Here is a 22,207-nt window from a genome sequence, read left to right on the forward strand (position 1 = left end):
CCAGCCTCCCTTGGGGCCTGACTGTCATACCTAGCTTCCTGGGTCACTCACTTTGGCTGAGTGTCATTGCGAGCCGCCCTGTCAACCAGCCAGGAAGGTGAACTCTTTGACACCTCCTTCCCCTCACCAGCCACATGCTAGCAGCCCTAGCTCCTGCCCCCATGGCCTCTCAGCCATTTGCAGAGCTTGAACTGTCCTGGTCCTCATTTTACAGTGGGCCTCCCCTCTAGTGGGCAGTCTGAACCGGGTGAATTTACACTCCTTCCTGTCTGCCTCCACCTCCCTACACTGCCCAGGCTATTGGAGGGCCTGTCTCCAGCACTTGGGAAGTCCCTGATGATTGTTGAGTAAGTGTGACTTGTCAAACACCAAGTGGGAGAGACAGAGTGTGGGTCTCACCTGGCTTCTGAGGTTTTAGTCCTCCCGGACCTGGGTAGAGAAGGTGATGTCTTTGAGTCTGTGAGTTCGTGAGTCCAGCTCGCTCCTCCTCTCCTCTTAGACCCAGGGTGTGCATCCCTATCAGACACCCCCTCAGTGACACCCATACTCCTGAGCTGCAGGGCCTTACCTGGCTGAGGTCCTGCTCCAGGGAAGGCACCGTTCCCTACGCCTGGAGAGAGAGAGCGGGATAGAGTAAGGAGAGGTCTGGAATTGGGGAGACTGGACAGATACAAGAGACGGTACCTGGTGGGGCTCACCTGGCTTCTGGGGTTTTCCATTCACTCCATAGCCTGGGGAAGAGATGAGCAGGTGAGGAACCCCAAAGCCACCACCTCAGGCCGGGCCCAGAAACTCAGCTTCTACCCTCATACACCAGCCTCCCTTCTCTACCTGGTGCAAAGCCATTCTGCGCTGCGAGACCTGTTGGTTGGGGTGGGGGGGGGGGTGAGGAGGTGAAACAAGAACGCTGTGTGCTGCTGAAGTGAAAATAGCTCCCACTCTCCTCGACCCTGCCCCACAAACACCTGGCCTCCATTTACACATCCCTCCGTTCACCCTGTCCCGATTCACAAAGTGGGCAGGGTATCTGTGATGACCTATGACAGGAACGGGCTGGGCAGACTGAGGCAGTGAGGAACTGTTGACCCAGACCACTCCCCACAGCTGCCCTTTGTTTCTGGCCCATGAGACTTCCAGGTGACTTAAGTCCTGCTGCTTCTTCCTGCCAGTGCAGGGATCCAGGGAGTCCAGCCCTGGAAACATCAGCCTCCAGGACCCAGCGTTTTTCATCTCTCCAATCCCCAGGCCTCCAGTGCGCTTCCAGCCTCAGGTCTGCCCTCTCACTCTCCACCACCCAAGGGGTCTTTCACCCTCATGGTCCTGACTTTCCTCGAGATGTCACTGGGCTGTGTGATTCTGTGGTGTGTGCTGAGTTAGGGAGTTGTGAGCACAGTCAAGGTGGATCTGCACAGAATCTGCAGTTTCTGCAGAGAAACATCCTTAGGCTCACCTGGTTTCTGGGGTTTCACACCTGCTCCCACACCTGGTGGAGGGACAGGGAGCAGGTGAGGGATCCAGACCTTATCCCATCACCTCCCCAGAACCCCATGCACCTACCTGGTCCGTAGCCATTTTGAGCTGCAGGGCCTGGTGGATGGAGAGAGTGGGCTCTGGGTACTGAGGTGTGTATTAAGCTCCACTTAAACCTGACCCCTTAACCTTGCACCCCAGACTTCAACCCCTCCGGAATCCAAGTCCCTGTTCCTAGATATTCCCCTGGCGTGCCATCGATCTTAGGGCCTCATTGTCCTAACTGGCTTCCTGAGCATCCTGGCTGGTTGTCACTGCCATCCGCAATGTCAGCCAGCCAGGAAGGGGTCCACCTCCTTTCCTTCACCAGCTAAATGCTATCAGCCTTAGCTCCTGCCACTTGCTGATCCTGCCTTTTCCCTGCTCCTCATTTTGCAGGACGCCCCGCCCTCTAGTGGGCAGTTTGGAACCTGGTTCCAAAAAATATATTTTTTTGAGTGAAGAGAGAGCCACCAACAGGGACAGGAAGAGAGAGATGAGATCAGCTCCTAGTGGTGGAACCTAAGTTACTCATTGCTTGCTTTCTCATATTTGTCTTGACAAAGGCTGGTGGCTCCCGCTGAACCAGTGACCCCTTGTCAAGCCAGCAACCGTGGGCTCAGCCAGCGACCCTGGGCTCAGCCAGCAACCATGGGGTCATATCTGTGATCCCATGCCCACCCGTCATCCCCACGCTCAAGCTGGTGAGCTCGGCTCAAGTTACATGAGCCCACGATCAATCCTGCCACCTCAGGGTTTTGAACCTGGGTCCACATTATTCCAGGCAGACACTCTATCCACAACGCGACTGCCTGGTCAGGCCCATGGTGCCATTCACACTCCCTGTAGTCTTCCACCTGCCCACATGCTTCAGGTCCTTGGAGGGACTGTCTGCAGCACTTGGAGGCCACTGAATATTTCTTGAGTGAGTATCTCTTGTCAGACACCAAGTGGGAGAGGCGGAGTGTGGGTCTCACCTGGCTTCTGAGGTTTTAGTGCTCCAGGACCTGGGGAAGACAAGGTGATGTCCGTGAGTCTGTGAGTCCGTGAGTCCACCTCGCTCCTCCTCTTTACTTAGAACCAGGGTCAGTGTCCTATCAGCTACCCCTTCAGTGACACCCATACTCCTGAGCTCCAGGGCCTTACCTGGCTGAGGTCCTGCTCCGGGGAAGGCACCGTTCCCTGCTCCTGGGAGACAGAGCAGGAGGGAGTAAGTAGAGATTCGGGACTTGGGGATGGGAGCAGATAAAAGATACTGCACAGAGTGGGCCTCACCTGGCTTCTGGGGTTTTCCATTCCCTCCATAGCCTGGGGGAAAGATGAGCTGGTGAGGAACCCCGACGCCACCCCCTCTGAGCCGGCCCCAGAAACTCAGCTTCTCCCTCATACACCAGCCTCCCTTCTCTACCTGGTGCAAAGCCATTCTGCGCTGCGAGACCTGTTGGAGTGGAGCGTAAGAGTATGGAAACTAGAAAGCTGTGTGCTGCTGAAGTGGGAATGGCCCCCAGCCTTCTCCAACCTGCCCTGCAGTTCTCTGGCCTCCCCCCCACATCCCTATGTTCACCCTGTCCCGATTCACAAAGTGGGCAGGTTATCTGTGATGACCTATGACATGAATGGAGCTGGGAAAACTGAGGCAGTGAGGAACTGCAGCCCCTGACCACTCCCTACAGCTGCCCTTTGTTTCTGGCCCATGAGACTTCCAGGTGACTTAAGTCCTGCTGTTTCTTCCTGCCAGTGCAGGGATCCAGGGAGTCCAGCCCTGGAAACAGCAGCCTCCAGGACCCAGGGATTTTCATCTCTCCAATCCCCAGACCTCCAGTGCACTTCCGGCCTCAGATCTGTTCTCTCATTCTCCACCACCCATGGGTTCTTTCAGCCTCACGGTCCTGAATGTCCTCGAGATGTCACTGGGCTTGTGTGGTCTGGGGTGTGTGCTGTGTTTAGGGAGCCACTGGCCCTGTCAAAGTTGATTTGCAATATTTGCAGAGAAATAGGGTGAGGCTCACCTGGCATCTGGGGCTTCACACCTGCTGCAACACCTGGTGGAGGGACAGGGAGCAGGTGAGGGAATAGGTCCTATCCCGTCACCTCCCCAAACCCATGCACCTACCTGGTCCGTAGCCATTTTGAGCTGCAGGGCCTGGTGGACAGAGAGAGGGGCTTCTCTGAGATTCCACTCAAGCCTGGCCCTTTAGCTCTAACCTCAGACTTGGACCCACAGACTCTTTTTTTCTGGGTCTGAGACTTCACTCTGGCGTCCAGCCTCCCTTGGGGCCTGACTGTCATACCTAGCTTCCTGGGTCACTCACTTTCGCTGAGTGTCACTGCCAGCCGCCTTGTCAACCAGCCAGGAAGGTGAACTCTTTGACCCCTCCTTCCTTCACCAGCCACATGCTAGCAGCCCTAGCTCCTGCCCCCATGGCCTCTCAGCCATTTGCAGAGCTTGAACTGTCCTGGTCCTCATTTTACAGTGGGCCTCCCCTCTAGTGGGCAGTCTGAACCGGGTGAATTTACACTCCTTCCTGTCTGCCTCCACCTGCCTACATTACCCAGGCTATTGCAGGGCCTGTCTCCAGCACTTGGGAAGTCCCTGATATTTGTTGAATGAGTGTGACTTGTCAGATATCAAGTAGGAGAGACAGAGTGTGGGTCTCACCTGGCTTCTGAGGTTTTAGTCCTCCCGGACCTGGGTAGAGAAGGTGATGTCTGTGAGTCTGCGAGTTCGTGAATCCATCTCGCTCCTCCTGTCCTCTTAGACCCAGGGTGTGCATCCCTATCAGACACCACCTCAGTGACACCCATACTCCTGAGCTGCAGGGCCTTACCTGGCTGAGGTCGTGCTCCGGGAAAGGCACCGTTCCCTACGCCTGGAGAGAGAGCGGGAGCAAGTAAGGAGAGGTCTGGAATTGGGGGGACTGGACCGATACAAGAGACGGTACATGGTGGGGCTCACCTGGCTTCTGGGGTTTTCCATTCCCTCCATAGCCTAGAAAACAGATGAGCAGGTGAGGAGCCCCAAAGCCACCACCTCAGGCCGCCCCAGAAACTCAGCTTCTACCCTCATACACCAGCCTCCCTTCTCTACCTGGTGCAAAGCCATTCTGCGCTGCGAGACCTGTTGGGTGGGGGGTGAGGAGGTGAAACAAGAACGCTGTGTGCTGCTGAAGTGAAAATAGCTCCCACTCTCCTCGACCCTGCCCCAGGGAAACTTAGCCTCCATTTACACATCCCTCCGTTCACCCTGTCCCGATTCACAAAGTGGGCAGGGTATCTGTGATGACCTATGACAGGAACGGCTGGGCAGACTGAGGCAGTGAGGAACTGGAGCCCCTGACCGCTCCCCACAGCTGCCCTTTGTTTCTGGCCCATGAGACTTCCAGGTGACTTAAGTCCTGCTGCTTCTTCCTGCCAGTGCAGGGATCCAGGGAGTCCAGCCCTGGAAACATCAGCCTCCAGGACCCAGCGTTTTTCATCTCTCCAATCCCCAGGCCTCCAGTGCGCTTCCAGCCTCAGGTCTGCCCTCTCACTCTCCACCACCCAAGGGGTCTTTCACCCTCATGGTCCTGACTTTCCTCGAGATGTCACTGGGCTGTGTGATTCTGTGGTGTGTGCTGAGTTAGGGAGTTGTGGGTGCAGTCAAGGTGGATCTGCACAGAATCTGCAGTTTCTGCAGAGAAACATCCTTAGGCTCACCTGGCTTCTGGGGTTTCACACCCGCTCCCATACCTGGTGGAGGGACAGGGAGCAGGTGAGGGATCCAGACCTTATCCCATCACCTCCCCAGAACCCCATGCACCTACCTGGTCCGTAGCCATTTTGAGCTGCAGGGCCTGGTGGATGGAGAGAGGGGGCTCTGGGTACTGAGGTGTGTATTAAGCTCCACTTAAACCTGACCCCTTAACCTTGCACCCCAGACTTCAAACCCTCTGGAATCCAAGTCCCTGGTCCTAGATATTCCCCTGGCGTGCCGTCGATCTTAGGCCTCAATGTCCTAACTGGCTTCCTGAGCATCCTGGCTGGTTGTCACTGCCATCCGCAATGTCAGCCAGCCAGGAAGAGGTCCACCTCCTTTCCTTCACCAGCTAAATGCTATCAGCCTTAGCTCCTGCCACTTGCTGATCCTGCCTTTTCCCTGCTCCTCATTTTGCAGGAGGCCCCGCCCTCTAGTGGGCAGTTTGGAACCTGGTTCCAAAAAATATATTTTTTTGAGTGAAGAGAGCCACCAACAGGGACAGGAAGAGAGAGATGAGATCAGCTCCTAGTGGTGGGACCTAAGTTGCTCATTGCTTGCTTCTCATATTTGTCTTGACAAAGGCTGGTGGCTCCCGCTGAACCAGTGACCCCTTGTCAAGCCAGCAACCGTGGGTTCAGCCAGCGACCCTGGGCTCAGCCAGCAACCATGGGGTCATATCTGTGATCCCATGCCCACCTGTCATCCCCACACTCAAGCTGGCGAGCTCGGCTCAAGTTACATGAGCCCACGCTCAATCCTGCCACCTCAGGGTTTTGAACCTGGGTCCACATTATTCCAGGCTGACACTCTATCCACAACGCGACTGCCTGGTCAGGCCCATGGTGCCATTCACACTCCCTGTAGTCTTCCACCTGCCCACATGCTTCAGGTCCTTGGAGGGACTGTCTGCAGCACTTGGAGGCCACTGAATATTTCCTGAGTGAGTATCTCTTGTCAGACACCAAGTGGGAGAGGCGGAGTGTGGGTCTCACCTGGCTTCTGAGGTTTTAGTGCTCCAGGACCTGGAGAAGAGAAGGTGATGTCCGTGAGTCTGTGAGTCCGTGAGTCCACCTCGCTCCTCCTCTTTACTTAGAACCAGGGTCAGTGTCCTATCAGCTACCCCTTCAATGACACCCATACTCCTGAGCTCCAAGGCCTTACCTGGCTGAGGCCCTGCTCCGGGGAAAGCACCGTTCCCTGCTCCTGGGGGACAGAGCAGGAGGGAGTAAGTAGAGATTCGGGACTTGGGGGTGGGAGCAGATAAAAGATACTGCACAGAGTGGGCCTCACCTGGCTTCTGGGGTTTTCCATTCCCTCCATAGCCTGGGGAAGAGATGAGCAGGTGAGGAACCCCAACGCCACCCCCTCTGAGCCGGCCCCAGAAACTCAGCTTCTCCCTCATACACCAGCCTCCCTTCTCTACCTGGTGCAAAGCCATTCTGCGCTGCGAGACCTGTTGGAGTGGAGCGTAAGGATATGGAAACTAGAAAGCTGTGTGCTGCTGAAGTGGGAATGGCCCCCAGCCTTCTCCAACCTGCCCCGCAGTTCTCTGGCCTCCCCCCCACATCCCCATGTTCACCCTGTCCCGATTCACAAAGTGGGCAGGTTCTCTGTGATGACCTATGACATGAATGGAGCTGGGAAAACTGAGGCAGTGAGAAACTGGAGCCCCTGACCACTCCCTACAGCTGCCCTTTGTTTCTGGCCCATGAGACTTCCAGGTGACTTAAGTCCTGCTGCTTCTTCCTGCCAGTGCAGGGATCCAGGGAGTCCAGCCCTGGAAACATCAGCCTCCAGGACCCAGGGATTTTCATCTCTCCAATCCCCAGACCTCCAGTGCACTTCCGGCCTCAGATCTGTTCTCTCACTCTCCACCACCCATGGGTTCTTTCAGCCTCACGGTCCTGAATGTCCTCGCGATGTCACTGGGCTTGTGTGGTCTGGGGTGTGTGCTGAGCTTAGGGAGCCACTGGCCCTGTCAAAGTTGATTTGCAATATTTGCAGAGAAATAGGGTGAGGCTCACCTGGCATCTGGGGCTTCACACCTGCTGCAACACCTGATGGAGGGACAGGGAGCAGGTGAGGGAATAGGTCCTATCCCGTCACCTCCCCAAACCCATGTACCTACCTGGTCCGTAGCCATTTTGAGCTGCAGGGCCTGGTGGACAGAGAGAGGAGCTTCTCTGAGATTCCACTCAAGCCTGGCCTTTAGCTCTAACCTCAGACTTGGACCCACAGACTCTTTTTTTCTTGGTCTGAGACTTCACTCTGGCGTCCAGCCTCCCTTGGGGCCTGACTGTCATACCTAGCTTCCAGGTCACTCACTTTCGCTGAGTGTCACTGCCAGCCGCCTTGTCAACCAGCCAGGAAGGTGAACTCTTTGACCCCTCCTTCCTTCACCAGCCACATGCTAGCAGCCCTAGCTCCTGCCCCCATGGCCTCTCAGCCATTTGCAGAGCTTGAACTGTCCTGGTCCTCATTTTACAGTGGGCCTCCCCTCTAGTGGGCAGTCTGAACCGGGTGAATTTACACTCCTTCCTGTCTGCCTCCACCTGCCTACATTGCCCAGGCTATTGGAGGGCCTCTCTCCAGCACTTGGGAAGTCCCTGATATTTGTTGAGTGAGTGTGACTTGTCAGATATCAAGTAGGAGAGACAGAGTGTGGGTCTCACCTGGCTTCTGAGGTTTTAGTCCTCCCGGACCTGGGTAGAGAAGGTGATGTCTGTGAGTCTGCGAGTTCGTGAATCCATCTCGCTCCTCCTCTCCTCTTAGACCCAGGGTGTGCGTCCCTATCAGACACCCCCTCAGTGACACCCATACTCCTGAGCTGCAGGGCCTTACCTGGCTGAGGTCGTGCTCCGGGGAAGGCACCGTTCCCCACGCCTGGAGAGAGAGCGGGAGCGAGTAAGGAGAGGTCTGGAATTGGGGGGACTGGACCGATACAAGAGACGGTACATGGTGGGGCTCACCTGGCTTCTGGGGTTTTCCATTCCCTCCATAGCCTAGAAAACAGATGAGCAGGTGAGGAGCCCCGAAGCCACCACCTCAGGCCGGGCCCAGAAACTCAGCTTCTACCCTCATACACCAGCCTCCCTTCTCTACCTGGTGCAAAGCCATTCTGCGCTGCGAGACCTGTTGGGTGGGAGGTGAGGAGGTGAAACAAGAACGCTGTGTGCTGATGAAGTGAAAATAGCTCCCACTCTCCTCGACCCTGCCCCACGGACACCTGGCCTCCATTTACACATCCCTCCATTCACCCTGTCCCGATTCACAAAGTGGGCAGGGTATCTGTGATGACCTATGACAGGAACGGGCTGGGCAGACTGAGGCAGTGAGGAACTGGAGCCCCTGACCGCTCCCCACAGCTGCCCTTTGTTTCTGGCCCATGAGACTTCCAGGTGACTTAAGTCCTGCTGCTTCTTCCTGCCAGTGCAGGGATCCAGGGAGTCCAGCCCTGGAAACATCAGCCTCCAGGACCCAGCGTTTTTCATCTCTCCAATTCCCCGGCCTCCAATGCGCTTCCAGCCTCAGGTCTGCCCTCTCACTCTCCACCACCCAAGGGGTCTTTCAGCCTCACGGTCCTGACTTTCCTCGAGATGTCACTGGGCTGTGTGATTCTGTGGTGTGTGCTGAGTTAGGGAGTTGTGGGCGCAGTCAAGGTTGAACTGAACAGTTTCTGCAGTTTCTACAGAGAAACATTCTTAGGCTTACCTGGTTTCTGGGGTTTCACACCTGCTCCCACACCTGGTGGAGGGATAGGGGGCAGGTGAGGGATCCAGACCCTATCCCGTCACCTCCCCAGAACCCCATGCACCTACCTGGTCCGTAGCCATTTTGAGCTGCAGGGCCTGGAGGATGGAGAGAGGGGGCTCTGGGTACTGGGCTGTGCATTCAGCTCCACCCAAGCCTCACCCCTTAACCTCGCACCCCAGACCTCAACCCCTCCGGAATCCAGTCCCTGGTCCTAGATATTCCCCTGAATATCTAGTGCTGTCGCTCTTAGGGCCTCAGTGTCCTAACTAGGTTCCTGGATCATCCTGGCTGGGTGTCACTGCCATCCGCAATGTCAGCCAACCAGAAGGAGGTACACCTTGATGCCTCCTTCCCATTACCAGTCAAATGCTGTCAGCCTGAGCTCCTGCCATTTGCAGATCCTGCGCTTTCCCTGCTCCTCATTTTGAAGTGGAACATGCCCTCTAGTGGGCAGTCTGGACACTGTTTGAATTTTATTAATACTTTTTACCAGACAAAGAGACAGAGACACAGAGAGACTGAGAGACAGACAGGAAGGGAAAGAGATGAGTAAGTACCATTAAGTTGTAGTTGTGGCAGCTTAGTTGTTCATTGCTTGCGTATGTGACTTGACCGGTGGCAGAGGAATAGGTCCGAGCCAGTGGCCCCTTGCTCAACCAGTGACATGGGCTCAAGTCAGCGACCTGCGGTCATGTCTATGATCCCATGCTCAAGCTAGAAATAACCTGCTCAATCTTCTATGACCTGATCAAGTTACATAAACCCCTGCTCAAGCCAGCAGCCTCTGCCTTTTGAACCTGGGTCTCAACATCCTACACCAATGCTCTATTCACTATGCCATGCCCTGTTAGGCCCACATTGAATTCAACTCCTTCCTGTATTATTCTATCTTCCTACAAGATTCAGGCTCTTGGAGGGCCTGTTTCCAGCACTTGGGAGGCCCCTGGCTGTTTGTTGAGTGAGTGTAACTTGTCAGACACCAAGTGGGAGAGGCGGAGTGTGGGTCTCACCTGGCTTCTGAGGTTTTAGTCCTCCAGGACCTGGGGAAGAGAAGGTGATGTCCATGAGTCTGTGAGTCCGTGAGCCTATCTCGCTCCTCCTCTTTATTTAGAACCATAGTCAGTGCCCCTATCAGACACCCCCTCAGTGACACCCATACTCCTGAGCTCCAGGGCCTTACCTGGCTGAGGTCCTGCTCCGGGGAAGGCACCGTTCCCTGCTCCTGGGTGACAGAGGAGTAGGGAGTAATGAAAGATCTTGGACATGGGGGTGAGAGCAAATATAAAGATACTGCACAGAGTGGGCCTCACCTGGCTTCTGGGGTTTTCCATTCCCTCCATAGCCTGGGGAAGAGATGAGCAGGTGAGCAACCCCAAAGCCACCACCTCAGGCCGGGCCCAGAAACTCAGCTTCTACCCTCATACACCAGCCTCCCTTCTCTACCTGGGGCAAAGCCGTTCTGCACTGAGAGACCTGTTACTTTTTGTTTGTTTGTTTGTTTTAAGATTTTATTTATTCATTATAGAGAGGGGAGAGAGACAGAGAGAGAGAAAAAAGAGAGAGAGAGAGAGAGAGAAGGGGGAGGAGCAGGAAGCATCAACTCTCATATGTGCCTTAACCAGACAAGCCCAGGGTTTTGAACTGGCAACCTCAGCGTTTTCAGGTTGACACTTTATCCACTGCGCCACCACAGGTCAGGTGCGAAACCTGTTTTGAGGTGGAGTGAGGCTATGACACAAGAAAGCTGTATGCCGCTGATGTGGAAATGCACCTGCAGCCTTCTCCACTCTGCCCCACAGAACACTGACCTCTTGTTATACATCCCTCTATACATCCTGTCTGGATTCACAAAGTGGGTACGTTATCTGTGATGTCCTATGACAGGAACGGGCTGAGCAGACTGAGGCAGTGAGGAACTGGAGACCCTGACCGCTCCCCACAGCTGCCCTTTGTTTCTGTCCCCTGAGACTTCCAGGTGACTTCAGTCCTGCTGCTTCTTCCTGCCAGTGCAGGGATCCAGGGAGTCCAGCCCTGGAAACATCAGCCTCCAGGACCCAGCGTTTTTCATCTCTCCAATCCCCAGGCCTCCAGGGCGCTTCCAGCCTCAGGTCTGCCCTCTCACTCTCCACCACCCATGGTTATTTTCACCCTCATGGTCCTGACTTTCCTCGAGATGTCACTGGGCTGTGTGACTCTGTGGTGTGTGCTGAGTTAGGGAGTTGTGGGTGCATTCAAGCTTGATCTGCACAGTTTCTGCAGTTTCTGCAGAGAAACATCCTTAGGCTCACCTGGCTTCTGGGGTTTCACACCTGCTCCCACACCTGGTGGAGAGACAGGGAACAGGTGAGGGATCCAGACCTTATCCCGGCATCTCCCAGAACCCCATGCACCTACCTGGTCCGTAGCCATTTTGAGCTGCAGGGCCTGGTGGATGGAGAGAGGGGCTCTGGGTACTGGGCTGTGTCTGATGCTCCACCCAGCCCGGTCCTTTAGCCCTAACCCCAGACCCCTGGAGACTCCCAATTCCTGGTTCCTAGATTTTGTCCTGGCATCAAGCTTCGCTTAGGGCAGGGGTCCCCAAACTATGGCCCGTGGGCCGCATGTGGCCCCCTGAAGCCATTTATCCGGCCCCCGCCACACTTCCAGAAGGAGCACCTCTTTCATTGGTGGTCAGTGAGAGGAGCATAGTTCCCATTGAAATACTGGTCAGTTTGTTGATTTAAATTTACTTGTTCTTTATTTTAAATATTGTATTTGTTCCTGTTTTGTTTTGTTTTTTACTTTAAAATAAGATATGTGCAGTGTGCATACGGATTTGTTCATAGTTTTTCTTTTATAGTCCGGCCCTCCAATGGTCTGAGGGACAGTGAACTGGCCCCCTGTGTAAAAAGTTTGGGGACCCCTGGCTTAGGGCCTGACTGTCATACCTAGGTTCCTCAGCCGCCCTGGCTGGGTGTCACTGTCAGCCACAATGTCACCCAGCCATGAAAATGAACTCTTTGACTCTTCCTTCCCCTCACGAGTCAAATGCTATCAGCCTTATCTCTTGTGCTCATGGACTCTCAGCCATTTGAAGAGCCTGCACAACCCTCCCGGTCCTCATAGTGTCGTGGGACACACATTCTAGTGGGCAGTCTGGACACTGCATTTTTTTTCTTTTTTTTTGATAAAGAGACTGACAGAGAGACAGACAGGTACAGACAGACATGTAGAGAGAGAGAGATGAGAAGCATCAACTCGCAGTGTAGCACGGTAATTTCTCATTGTTAGCTTTCTCAGATGAGCTTTGACCGGGAAGCTCCAGCTGAGCCAGTGACTGCTTGCTCAAGCCAGTGACTTTTGGGTTCCAGCCAGGGACCATGGGGTCATGTCTAAAACCCCATGCTTACCCAGAGACACCACGCTCTAGCAGGTGCGCTCGGCTCAAGTTACATAAGCCTTCGCTCAATCAGGCAACCTCGGGGTTTTAAAGCTGGGTCCTCAGCGTTCTAGGCCTATGCCCTCTCCACTATGTCACTCCCTAATATGCCCATGGATGAGTTCACACTCCTTCTGTATTCTTCCATCTGCCCACGTGCTTCAGGCTCTTGGAGGCCCTGTCTCTGGAACCGTGGAGGCCCCTGTCTGTTTGTTCAGTGAGCGTCTATTGTCGGACACCAAGTGGGAGAGCCGGAGTGTGGGTCTCACCTGGCTTCTGAGGTTGTAGTCCTCCAGGACCTGGGAAGAGAAGGTGATGTCGTGGGTCCATGAGTCCACCTCGCTCCTCCTCTCCTCTTAGAACCAGGGTCAGCGTCCCTATCAGCTACCCCCTCAGTGACACCCATACTCCTGAGCTCCAGGGCCTTACCTGGCTGAGGTCCTGCTCCGGGGAAGGCACCGTTCCCTGCTCCTGGGGGACAGAACAGGGGAGTAAGGAGAGATCTGGGACTGGGGGGAGCGAATAGATACAAGAGACGGTACATGGTGGGCCTCACCTGGCTTCTGGGGTTTTCCATTCCCTCCATAGCCTGGGGAAGAGATGAGCAGGTGAGCAACCCCAAAGCCACCACCTCTGGGCCGGCCCCAGAAGCTCAGCTTCTACCCTCATACACCAGCCTCCCTTCTCTACCCCGTGCAAAGCCATTCTGTGCTGTGAGACCTGTTTGGGGTTGGGGGGCAGTGAGGACATGAAACAAGAAAGCTGTGTGCTGCTGAAGTGGGAATGGCCCCCAGCCTTCTCCAACCTGCCCTGCAGTTCTCTGGCCTCCCCCACACATCCCTATGTTCACCCTGTCCCGATTCACAAAGTGGGCAGGGTATCTGTGATGACCTATGACAGGAACAGCTGGGCAGACTGAGGCAGTGAGGAACTGCAGCCCCTGACTGCTCCCCACAGCTGCCCTTTGTTTCTGGCCCATGAGACTTCCAGGTGACTTAAGTCCTGCTGCTTCTTCCTGCCAGTGCAGGGATCCAGGGAGTCCAGCCCTGAAACATCAGCCTCCAGGACCCAGCGTTTTTCATCTCTCCAATCCCCAGGCCTCCAGTGCCCTTCCGGCCTCAGGTCTGCCCTCTCACTCTCCACCACCCATGGGTTCTCCCACCCCAATGGTCCTGACCAGTCCTTGAAATGTCACTGGGCTTGTGTGGTTCTGGGGTTCGTGCTGAGCTTAGAGAGTCGTTGGCACAGTCAAGGTGGATCTGCACAGTTTCTGCAGTTTCTGCAGAGAAACATCCTTAGGCTCACCTGGTTTCTGGGGTTTCACACCTGCCCCCACACCTGGTGGAGGGACAGAGAGCAGGTGAGGGATCCAGACCCTATCCCAGCATCTCCCGAAACCCCAAGAAGCTCCTACCTGGTCCGTAGCCATTTTGAGCCACAGGGCCTGATGGATGGAGAGAGGGGCTCTGGGAACTGGGCTGTGTCTGAGGCTCCACCAAAACCTGACCTTTTAGCCCTAACCCCTGAGTCGGACCCTCCAGACTCCAGTCTCTGCTTCTGAGACCTCCCCTGGCATCCAGCCTCCCTCATGTTGCAGTGGGCTCTACTCTCTAGTGGGCAGTCTGGACACAGGTTGAAAATTTTTGGGGGGGTGGGGAGAGAGACAGGAACTGACAGGAACAAAGAGAGATGAGAAGCGTCAACTCATAGTTGCGGCACTTTAGTTGTTCATTGATTGCTTTCTGAAACATGCTTTGACCAGGGAGCTACAGCTAAGCCAGTGGTCCCTTTGCTCAAGCCAGTGACCTTTGGGCTCCAGCCAGCCACCATGGTGTGATGTCTATGAACTCATGCTCAAGCCTGCAACCGCGAGCTAAAGCTGATGAGCCTGGCTCAAGTGACATAAATTTTTGTCGCAGTCAAGTTTGGGCTGCACATTATCTGCAGGTCCCAGCTGCCGCCTGACTGGGGCTGGTGAATTGCATGAGACCCTCAGAGTCCCTCTGTTAAAAATCGGGTTTGGGGCCCTGGCCAGTTGGCTCAGCGGTAGAGCGTCGGCCTGGTGTGCAGGTGACCCGGGTTCGATTCCTGGCCAGGGCACATAGGAGAAGCGCCCATTTGCTTCTCCACCCCCACCACCTCATTCCTCTCTGTCTCTCTCTTCCCCTCCCGCAGCCAGGGCTCCATTGGAGCAAAGATGGCCCAGGCGCTGGGGTTGGCTCCTTGGCCTCTGCCTCAGGCGCTGGAGTGGCTCTGGTCACGGTGGAGCGAAGCCCTGGAGGGGCAGAGCATCGCCCCCTGGTGGGCAGAGCATCGCCCCCTGGTGGGCAGAGTGTCGCCCCTGGTGGGCGTGCCGGGTGGATCCTTCTCCGGCACATGCGGGAGTCTGTCTGACTGTCTCTCCCCGTTTCCAGCTTCAGAAAAATACAAAAAAAAAAAAAATCGGGGTTGGGCGGGATGCCTAGGACCCTGACCTCTTTCTGTGAGCCCCCTCCACTGCCATTTTATTAATGGGCCATCAAGCCACTGCCAACACCAGATACTGGAGCTGGACAACAGCGTGAGCGATGGGTCGGGGAGGACAAGCACCAGGATCCGTAGGGACACAGCCCACATGGCAGGACAGGAGAGCGGGCTCCCTGGCTTACCTGGTTTCTGCGGTCTCATGTCCCCTCCCAAGCCTGGGGAAAGACCGAGTACCACTGAGCCACACGTGGACTCCACCCCACAGAAATCAGTGTTCTGCCCTCCTGGTCACTGAGTCCCTCCACCTTCTTCCTTCCTTGAACCCCAATGTGGCCTGGCGTCCGCACCTGGCTGGGCTTCGACTCCTGGGAAGGCCTTGGCTCCCATCCTGTTCCCGTTGCCAAATCCTAGAGAGACAGAGCAAGAAGGAGTAAGGGGAGAACGGGTGGCAGGGTGTCAACAGGAATGAATGGAAGAAGAGGACAGGGACATAGGGACAGGGTAGAGCTCACCTGGCTTTTGAGGCTTCACACCCCCTCCAATCCCTGAGAAAGAGACAGTGACCAGGTGAAGAATCCTGGAGCTCCCTTGAATGCCCAAACCTAAGCACATGCCCCTAGCCGCCATCCCTTCACCCTACCTGGTCCCTGGCCACCATTCTGAGCTGCAGGGCCTGTGGAGAGAGGGAAAGCAGAGGCTGGAGCTGTACCAGTGTTGGCTAACAACTTCTGTGCTGTCCTCATCCCAGGACCTCTGTGTCCCACTGTCCCCAACAGCTCTTGCCAGGGAGAAGTTGTAAGAAAGGCCGGGAAGTCTAGAAGACCCTTGGCTGAAGCTATAGGAGTGACCCCAGCAGCCCGATGAAGGGAATGCCAGAGGTTGGACAGGGTGAGAGGGTGGAGCTCTCCACTCACCTGGCTTCTGAGGTTTCATTCCCCCTCCCAGGCCTAAGAAAGGATAAAGAGGTTGGCACTGACCCCAGCAGCCGCCTACAAGAGTGCAGTCATGACCCTGAAGCCCCCTCGCCCTTGCTGGCCTCTTCCTGTAGTCACTGCCCCAGCCACTCTCACCTGGCAGGGCTCCGGCCCCCGGCCAAGGGCTGACTCCCAAACCATTTCTTCCAAAGCCTGCAGATACAGAGGTGGGGGCTGTAAGCCCTGAGGCGGGCTGGTTTCAGGCACACCGGGAGCTGGGACGGAAATGAGCCGGGAACGGGCCAGGATGGGGGAGGCTCTCTGAGCAGGGAACGGGCCAGGATGGGGGAGGCTCTCCGAGCAGGGAACGGGCCAGGATGGGGGAGGCTCTCCGAGCAGGGAACGGGCCAGGATGGGGGGAACGGGCCAGGATGGGGGAGGCTCTCCGAGCAGGGAACGGGCCAGGATGGGGGAGGCTCTCCGAGCAGGGAACGGGCCAGGATGGGGGAGGCTCTCCGAGCAGGGAACGGGCCAGGATGGGGGAGGCTCTCCGAGCAGGGAACGGGCCAGGATGGGGGAGGCTCTCCGAGCAGGGAACGGGCCAGGATGGGGGAGGCTCTCCGAGCAGGGAACGGGCCAGGATGGGGGACGCTCTCCGCTTACCTGGCTTTGCAGGTTTCATTCCCCCTCCCAGGCCTAGGGAGCATCAGGGCAGCTGAGCCTCCTGCTCTCCCTCAAGAACCCACCCCTCTCCCCTGCCGGTTCCCTGAATCCAGCTCTGCCCGCAGCCTTCCCCCGCCCTGCACCCCAGGGTGGTGCCCCGGCACCCTCACCTGGCTGGGCTCCCAGCCCTGAGGAAGCACCAGCTCCCACTCCGTTTCCATATCCTGGGGAGACAGAGCCAGAGGGGAGGATAAGGAGGAGAAGGGGGCTGGGATCCGAAGGGAGCCAGACAGATGGTGAGGCGGACAGAGGGATGGGCGTGGAGAAGGGGGTCTCGGCTGGCTTCTGGGGTTTCATACCCCCCTCAAAGCCTGGGGACAGAGATGCGGTAGGTAAGGGGGCCTCAGGGACCCAGTCCCTTCCTAGGGCTGCATGGCCATGCTGAGCTGAGGGGTGAGCAGGGGCATTTGGGGTCCCAGATGAGGTGGGGGTAAAGCAGGGATACCCTGTTCTGCCGTTCTCAAGCCTGATATCAGGAATCCTTATGGTCCTTCCCTCTGCCTCCAGTGAGCCACCAGTCCTTCCCTGGGGGACCCTGGGAGAAGTCCCTCCTAATGCTGACCCAGCCCTATCCCCAAAATGCTATCCCTCTTCTTCCACCTCACCTGGCTGGGCTGCAGGACCCAAAAAGGCCCCTGCTCCTAGCCCATCCCCATTCCCAACCCCTGGGGAGACAGGCAGGAGTGGGTAAGAGAGGGGTAGAGTAATGGAGAGTCAGGGCATAGAGATAGGGGGAGACAGGCAGGAGCGGGTAAGAGAGGGGTAGAGTAATGGAGAGTCAGGGCATAGAGATATGGGGAGACAGGCAGGAGCGGGTAAGAGAGGGGTAGAGTAATGGAGAGTCAGGGCATAGAGATATGGGGAGACAGGCAGGAGCAGGTAAGAGAGGGGTAGAGTAATGGAGAGTCAGGGCATAGAGATATGGGGAGACAGGCAGGAGCGGGTAAGAGAGGGGTAGAGTAATGGAGTCAGGGCATAGAGATATGGGGAGACAGGCAGGAGCGGGTAAGAGAGGGGTAGAGTAATGGAGAGTCAGGGCATAGAGATAGGGGGAGACAGGCAGGAGCGGGTAAGAGATGGGTAGAGTAATGGAGTCAGGGCATAGAGATATGGGGAGACAGGCAGGAGCGGGTAAGAGAGGGGTAGAGTAATGGAGTCAGGGCATAGAGATATGGGGAGACAGGCAGGAGCGGGTAAGAGAGGGGTAGAGTAATGGAGAGTCAGGGCATAGAGATAGGGGGAGACAGGCAGGAGCGGGTAAGAGAGGGGTAGAGTAATGGAGTCAGGGCATAGAGATAGGGGGAGACAGGCAGGAGCGGGTAAGAGAGGGGTAGAGTAATGGAGTCAGGGCATAGAGATATAAGGAGACAGGCAGGAGCGGGTAAGAGAGGGGTAGAGTAATGGAGTCAGGGCATAGAGATATGGGGAGACAGGCAGGAGCGGGTAAGAGAGGGGTAGAGTAATGGAGTCAGGGCATAGAGATATGGGGAGACAGGCAGGAGCGGGTAAGAGAGGGGTAGAGTAATGGAGTCAGGGCATAGAGATATGGGGAGACAGACAGGCTTGGGGGCTCACTTGGCTTGTGGGGTTTTATACCTCCTCCAATGCCAGAGAAGGATATGGGTTAGTTGAGGGTTTCAGGAGACCCCGTTTCAGGGATGCCTCTAGAATACTGGCCCCAACCCCCTCCCTCATTCTTAGCTCGCTTCTATCTGTTCTGTAGCTATTCTGAGTAGAGGGCCTTTGGGAAGAGGAAGGAATGAACTGGGGAGGTTTGGGGTCCTAGCTGGGGTGGGTGTGCAGGACCCTTGGACCCAGCCAGAAACAGCAAACCTGAAGGCTCCCAGTCTATATCCCCCCACCCCCAGAATCGTTCACCAACCCTGCTCCTCTCCTCTGAGGCCTGGGAGGGAGCAGGGAGAAGACCAAGCCCAGACGCCATCATTCTCACCTGGCTGGACTCCCAGGCCATTCCTGTTCCCAAATCCTGGGAGGACAGATAAAGGTGAGAAGTGTGAGAGAAAGATGGAGAGAGGCCCTGACTGGGTGGCTCAGTGGATAAAGCATCGTCCCAGCGCACCAAGGTCATGGGTTTGATCCCCAGTCAGGGCACATATGAACCAACCAATGAGAAGCAACCAATGAGTACACAACTAAACTGAATAACTAAGAGGAGCAACGAGTTGATGCTTCTCTCTTTATCTCTCTCTCAAATCAATGGTGAAAATTTTTTTTTAAAGATGGAGAGAGACAGACAGACAGAGAGACAGCTGGGGCTGGGCAGGGCTCACCTGGCTTCTAAAGTTTAACATCCTTGGAAGCCTGGAGGAGACCCAGGGAGCAGGAAGGGACCCAGGACCCACCCACCCCTCACCCAGCCTCACACGAAGCCTGCTCCCAACTGGCTTAGCCCAGGGAACATGCAGTTAGGGGCAGGGTACTGGGTTAGACGACACCAGAGCGGTCTTGACGGGTTCTTGGGAGAGAGGGAAAGTGTGTACAGGAGGGAAAAGAGGAGGCCTGTCAGAAGAGGTCTCAGGTGGGCTTCCGTGCCGTTCCCAGGCATTTCTGAGATGGCTGCCCCCAAATCCCATTTGCCCACCCCTTACCTGCTCCCAGGCCACGGTGGGGGCTGTAGCCTGGAGGAAGAAAGGATGTATTGAGCCTAAGGGGGGGAGGAGGGGCCAGGAGCGAGGATTCTCTGCCCTCACTTGGGAGACCCAGAGCTGCCTCCCCCCTCAGCCAGCTTTATCTGATTTGTAGCCACTTGGGCTCCCTAAGCCTGCAGGGTCAGGGAGAAGGGGGTAACTTAGGAGAGGGCCAAACCTGGATGCCTCCTTCCCACTCCACAGAACAAGAATGCACCCCCAGCCCAGGCCTCAGGGTCCCCTCCGGGCACAGGAGGAGCAAGGGCAGACCCCGTGAGCAGACTGGTGGCGGGGGTCCCGAGGGGGCTGTCTGGGCAGCGTGCCTGAGGCAGGCCCCCTACTCCCGCTGCCTCAGGGCTGTGTGTGCCTGGAGCAGGTCCCCTACTCCCGCTGCCTGAGGACTGTGTGTGCCTGGGGCAGGCCCCCTACTCCCGCTGCCTCAGGGCTGTGTGTGCCTCTCCCCTCCGAGGGGGCTGTCTGGGCAGCGTGCCTGGGGCAGGTCCCCTACTCCCGCTGCCTCAGGGCTGTGTGTGCCTGGGGCAGGTCCCCTACTCCCGCTGCCTGAGGACTGTGTGTGCCTGGGGCAGGCCCCCTACTCCCGCTGCCTCAGGGCTGTGTGTGCCTCTCCCCTCCGTTCTTCCTGGAGCACCTGTGGGCCCTTCCTTCTGGGAATCTCTTCTCCTCACCCTATGCCCCAGTCCTCTGTGCTGGCCTGCCCCCCGCCCAGCCAGCCCCTCCAGGCAGCAGCTTGAATGCGCCGGGAAAGAGCCACCTGCCACCCTTAAGGTGCCACAGGCTGCTGTTGTGAAGACGCTTCTGTGACACTCAGCCCCACCTCCCCTTCCTTGCTCCAGAACTCCTCTCTTCCCATCCTGTCCCACCTCTAAGCCTTTGTCCCTCTTGCTTCCAGGAATGTCTTTTCCCTTTCTTGTTACAACCCACCCCCACGTAAGATTCAGCTCTCGGCCCCTTCTCTGGCCCCGATATTCTCATGCCGAGCTGAGATTCTGCCCCTCTCACTCTGCTCCGAGGGGGTGGGTCTGTCTCCCCACTTGAGCTGACCACGGACAAGACTGACTGCCAGGAAGACAGGGAGGGCCCCTGTGCACGTCTAAATCCCAGAGCTGGGGAACATCTGGGCTCTTCCCCAGAGAGCTCCCAGGCCCCTACGAGGAGAGACCAGGTCCTCTTCCTGAGCTCAGTGCTGGGAGGGTCCACTCACCTTTCCCTAGGCCAGGAGACAAAGGTAGCCCTGGGGAGCAGGGGGTGCTGACTTGGGGGGATCCCAGAGACAGAGAGGGGCAGGACTTTGGTATCTATACCCCAGCCCCCCAAAACCTTACCCAGCCCAGATTTCACACACCCAATCCTTCCTCTCTCTGGAGGCCCAGCCTCTGACCGAATGCTCTACCTATACCCCCAACCCTAACCCCAGCCGCCCAGAAACTGAAGCCACCTGCCACCCGCCCTCACCGCCTTGTAGGCTTTCGGAAGTCAGACAGATCAGGAAAAGGGCTGCAGGGAGAGCCCAGGTGCCCATGATGCCCAGAAGAGTGGGAGGGTACAAGCCCTTTGAGTCTTTAAACACTTCTGCAGGGCGGGGGCTCTTACCCAGGCCCCCTGCTGTGAGCGACAGAGGCTCTGTTGGCAGACCCCAGGGGGCCAGCCCCCACCTCCTTCTGCAGCAGGAGTCCAGCTCCTGGCCTTCTCCCTGCCCCACCCTTCATCCATCACAGGTGCTGACAGCCGGGACAGGCCCCAACTTGGCCCCTGGGGCTCCTGTGGGGGGGTACTGTATTGGGCCCTTTCTGTCAGGCCTTGAGCGCTCAGGTGTTACCTCAGCAGCTGGTGAAGGGCAGACAAGCACCGTGGCCACCAGTCCAAACACCGCTGGGAAGAGCGGGGAGCCAGGCCCAGAAATGTAGGCATGGCTGACCGGAGACTCAGAATGAGTTACTGTGTTACAGGGAGAGAGAGCAGAGCAGCAGTCAGAGGCTGCAGTGTTCAAAGGCCTGTGGCCAGGTAACAATGTAGCACACAGTATCTGACAGATACACTTGCCCACAGAAGAGAGGCAATAATATCCAGTCTTACCCTGAAGACTGAAGGTGGGACACTGGGAGATGGGCCTTTGTTCCCACCTGAGCCTCCTTCCACAAGGGCCTGTGAGCACAGGGACGGGTCACCCCAGGCCCATTCTGTCTAAGGTTTCTCACCATTTCTTGAAGACTCGGCTAGGGCCCACCCACTGTGGGAGGCCCTCCCGGCTTCACCGCCACCTCTTGCCGAAATACAGCAGTACTGACTCTAGTTTTGGGGGACAGACCTTTGGAAGGCCACTGCTTAGGGCGTGGTAAAAGCAGGATTAAAGGGGCAGGATTGCAAAGAGGGTACCTGAGGCGCTAGTAACCGCTCTCCATTCGTGGGGGGCGGGCAGATGGAGTCAGGCCAAGCGAAGGGGGCTTGGTGGGAAGATGAGAGGACAGGAGAGGCAGGCCTGGGAAATGCCAGGAGTCGAGGGTCTGGACACCAGCCCTCACTTCTTCCAGTGAGTCTGTGGACCCCACTGGGCTGGCTGGGGACAGCAGTGACTCAGGCCCCCTGGATCCTAGTTCAGAAAGCCCCACACCCTGTCTATCTGCTGGCCTGCCCCCTGCCCAGTCAGCCCATCCTGGCACCTGTGGCTAAAAAGTCTCCCGTCAGCTGTGGGGGCCTGGAGAGGGACTTCAGTGAGGAGTGGGCCGGAGATGGTGAGTTTTGCTTCTTCTGTGAGGCCTTTGCGCACACAGCACTTGTGGGGGCAGGTCCAGCCGCCAGCAGACCGCAGGGCAGGGCCTTTCCCAGGGAGCCCCTCCCTTGCAGTCCCCCCAGCACTGAGCTGAACCCGCACCTCCTCCCCCAGCCGCCCTGGGACTGCATCCTTGCTGCTCTCTCTCCCCACGCACGAGGCCCACACCCAGGTATCACACTCACCTCAGAGTGTGTGAACGCATGCACGCACGTGCGTGCACACATACACACTCACACAACCATGCCTCTG

The 22,207-nt window shown here is 56.8% G+C and overlaps 1 protein-coding gene across 1 annotated transcript in view; it reads right to left on the reverse strand.

Moving 5' to 3' along the window:
* The window catches only part of GREP1 (glycine rich extracellular protein 1), a 38,038-nt gene extending 17,331 nt beyond the window's left edge, over nucleotides 1-20,707 (reverse strand). The window contains exons 1-35 of the mRNA XM_066383663.1: nucleotides 20,644-20,707; nucleotides 20,390-20,419; nucleotides 19,129-19,158; nucleotides 18,471-18,506; nucleotides 17,125-17,184; nucleotides 16,630-16,683; nucleotides 15,953-16,009; nucleotides 15,523-15,555; nucleotides 15,395-15,427; nucleotides 15,230-15,289; nucleotides 13,722-13,754; nucleotides 12,973-13,005; nucleotides 12,846-12,887; nucleotides 12,686-12,715; nucleotides 11,393-11,422; nucleotides 10,309-10,341; nucleotides 10,179-10,220; nucleotides 10,009-10,038; nucleotides 8,957-8,989; nucleotides 8,348-8,377; nucleotides 8,215-8,247; nucleotides 8,087-8,128; nucleotides 7,270-7,302; nucleotides 6,536-6,568; nucleotides 6,407-6,448; nucleotides 6,238-6,267; nucleotides 5,206-5,238; nucleotides 4,598-4,627; nucleotides 4,466-4,498; nucleotides 4,338-4,379; nucleotides 3,519-3,551; nucleotides 2,656-2,697; nucleotides 2,487-2,516; nucleotides 1,451-1,483; nucleotides 699-731 (exon numbers count right to left, since the gene is read on the reverse strand). Of these exons, the coding sequence (XP_066239760.1) occupies nucleotides 699-731; nucleotides 1,451-1,483; nucleotides 2,487-2,516; nucleotides 2,656-2,697; nucleotides 3,519-3,551; nucleotides 4,338-4,379; nucleotides 4,466-4,498; nucleotides 4,598-4,627; nucleotides 5,206-5,238; nucleotides 6,238-6,267; nucleotides 6,407-6,448; nucleotides 6,536-6,568; nucleotides 7,270-7,302; nucleotides 8,087-8,128; nucleotides 8,215-8,247; nucleotides 8,348-8,377; nucleotides 8,957-8,989; nucleotides 10,009-10,038; nucleotides 10,179-10,220; nucleotides 10,309-10,341; nucleotides 11,393-11,422; nucleotides 12,686-12,715; nucleotides 12,846-12,887; nucleotides 12,973-13,005; nucleotides 13,722-13,754; nucleotides 15,230-15,289; nucleotides 15,395-15,427; nucleotides 15,523-15,555; nucleotides 15,953-16,009; nucleotides 16,630-16,683; nucleotides 17,125-17,184; nucleotides 18,471-18,506; nucleotides 19,129-19,158; nucleotides 20,390-20,419; nucleotides 20,644-20,707 (1,315 nt within the window). The remainder of the gene's footprint in view (nucleotides 1-698; nucleotides 732-1,450; nucleotides 1,484-2,486; nucleotides 2,517-2,655; nucleotides 2,698-3,518; nucleotides 3,552-4,337; nucleotides 4,380-4,465; nucleotides 4,499-4,597; nucleotides 4,628-5,205; nucleotides 5,239-6,237; nucleotides 6,268-6,406; nucleotides 6,449-6,535; nucleotides 6,569-7,269; nucleotides 7,303-8,086; nucleotides 8,129-8,214; nucleotides 8,248-8,347; nucleotides 8,378-8,956; nucleotides 8,990-10,008; nucleotides 10,039-10,178; nucleotides 10,221-10,308; nucleotides 10,342-11,392; nucleotides 11,423-12,685; nucleotides 12,716-12,845; nucleotides 12,888-12,972; nucleotides 13,006-13,721; nucleotides 13,755-15,229; nucleotides 15,290-15,394; nucleotides 15,428-15,522; nucleotides 15,556-15,952; nucleotides 16,010-16,629; nucleotides 16,684-17,124; nucleotides 17,185-18,470; nucleotides 18,507-19,128; nucleotides 19,159-20,389; nucleotides 20,420-20,643) is intronic.
* Between the last annotated feature and the right edge of the window lie 1,500 nt (nucleotides 20,708-22,207).

The sequence above is a fragment of the Saccopteryx leptura genome, chromosome 4 (assembly GCF_036850995.1).
Source record: "Saccopteryx leptura isolate mSacLep1 chromosome 4, mSacLep1_pri_phased_curated, whole genome shotgun sequence".
Taxonomy (NCBI): domain Eukaryota; kingdom Metazoa; phylum Chordata; class Mammalia; order Chiroptera; family Emballonuridae; genus Saccopteryx; species Saccopteryx leptura.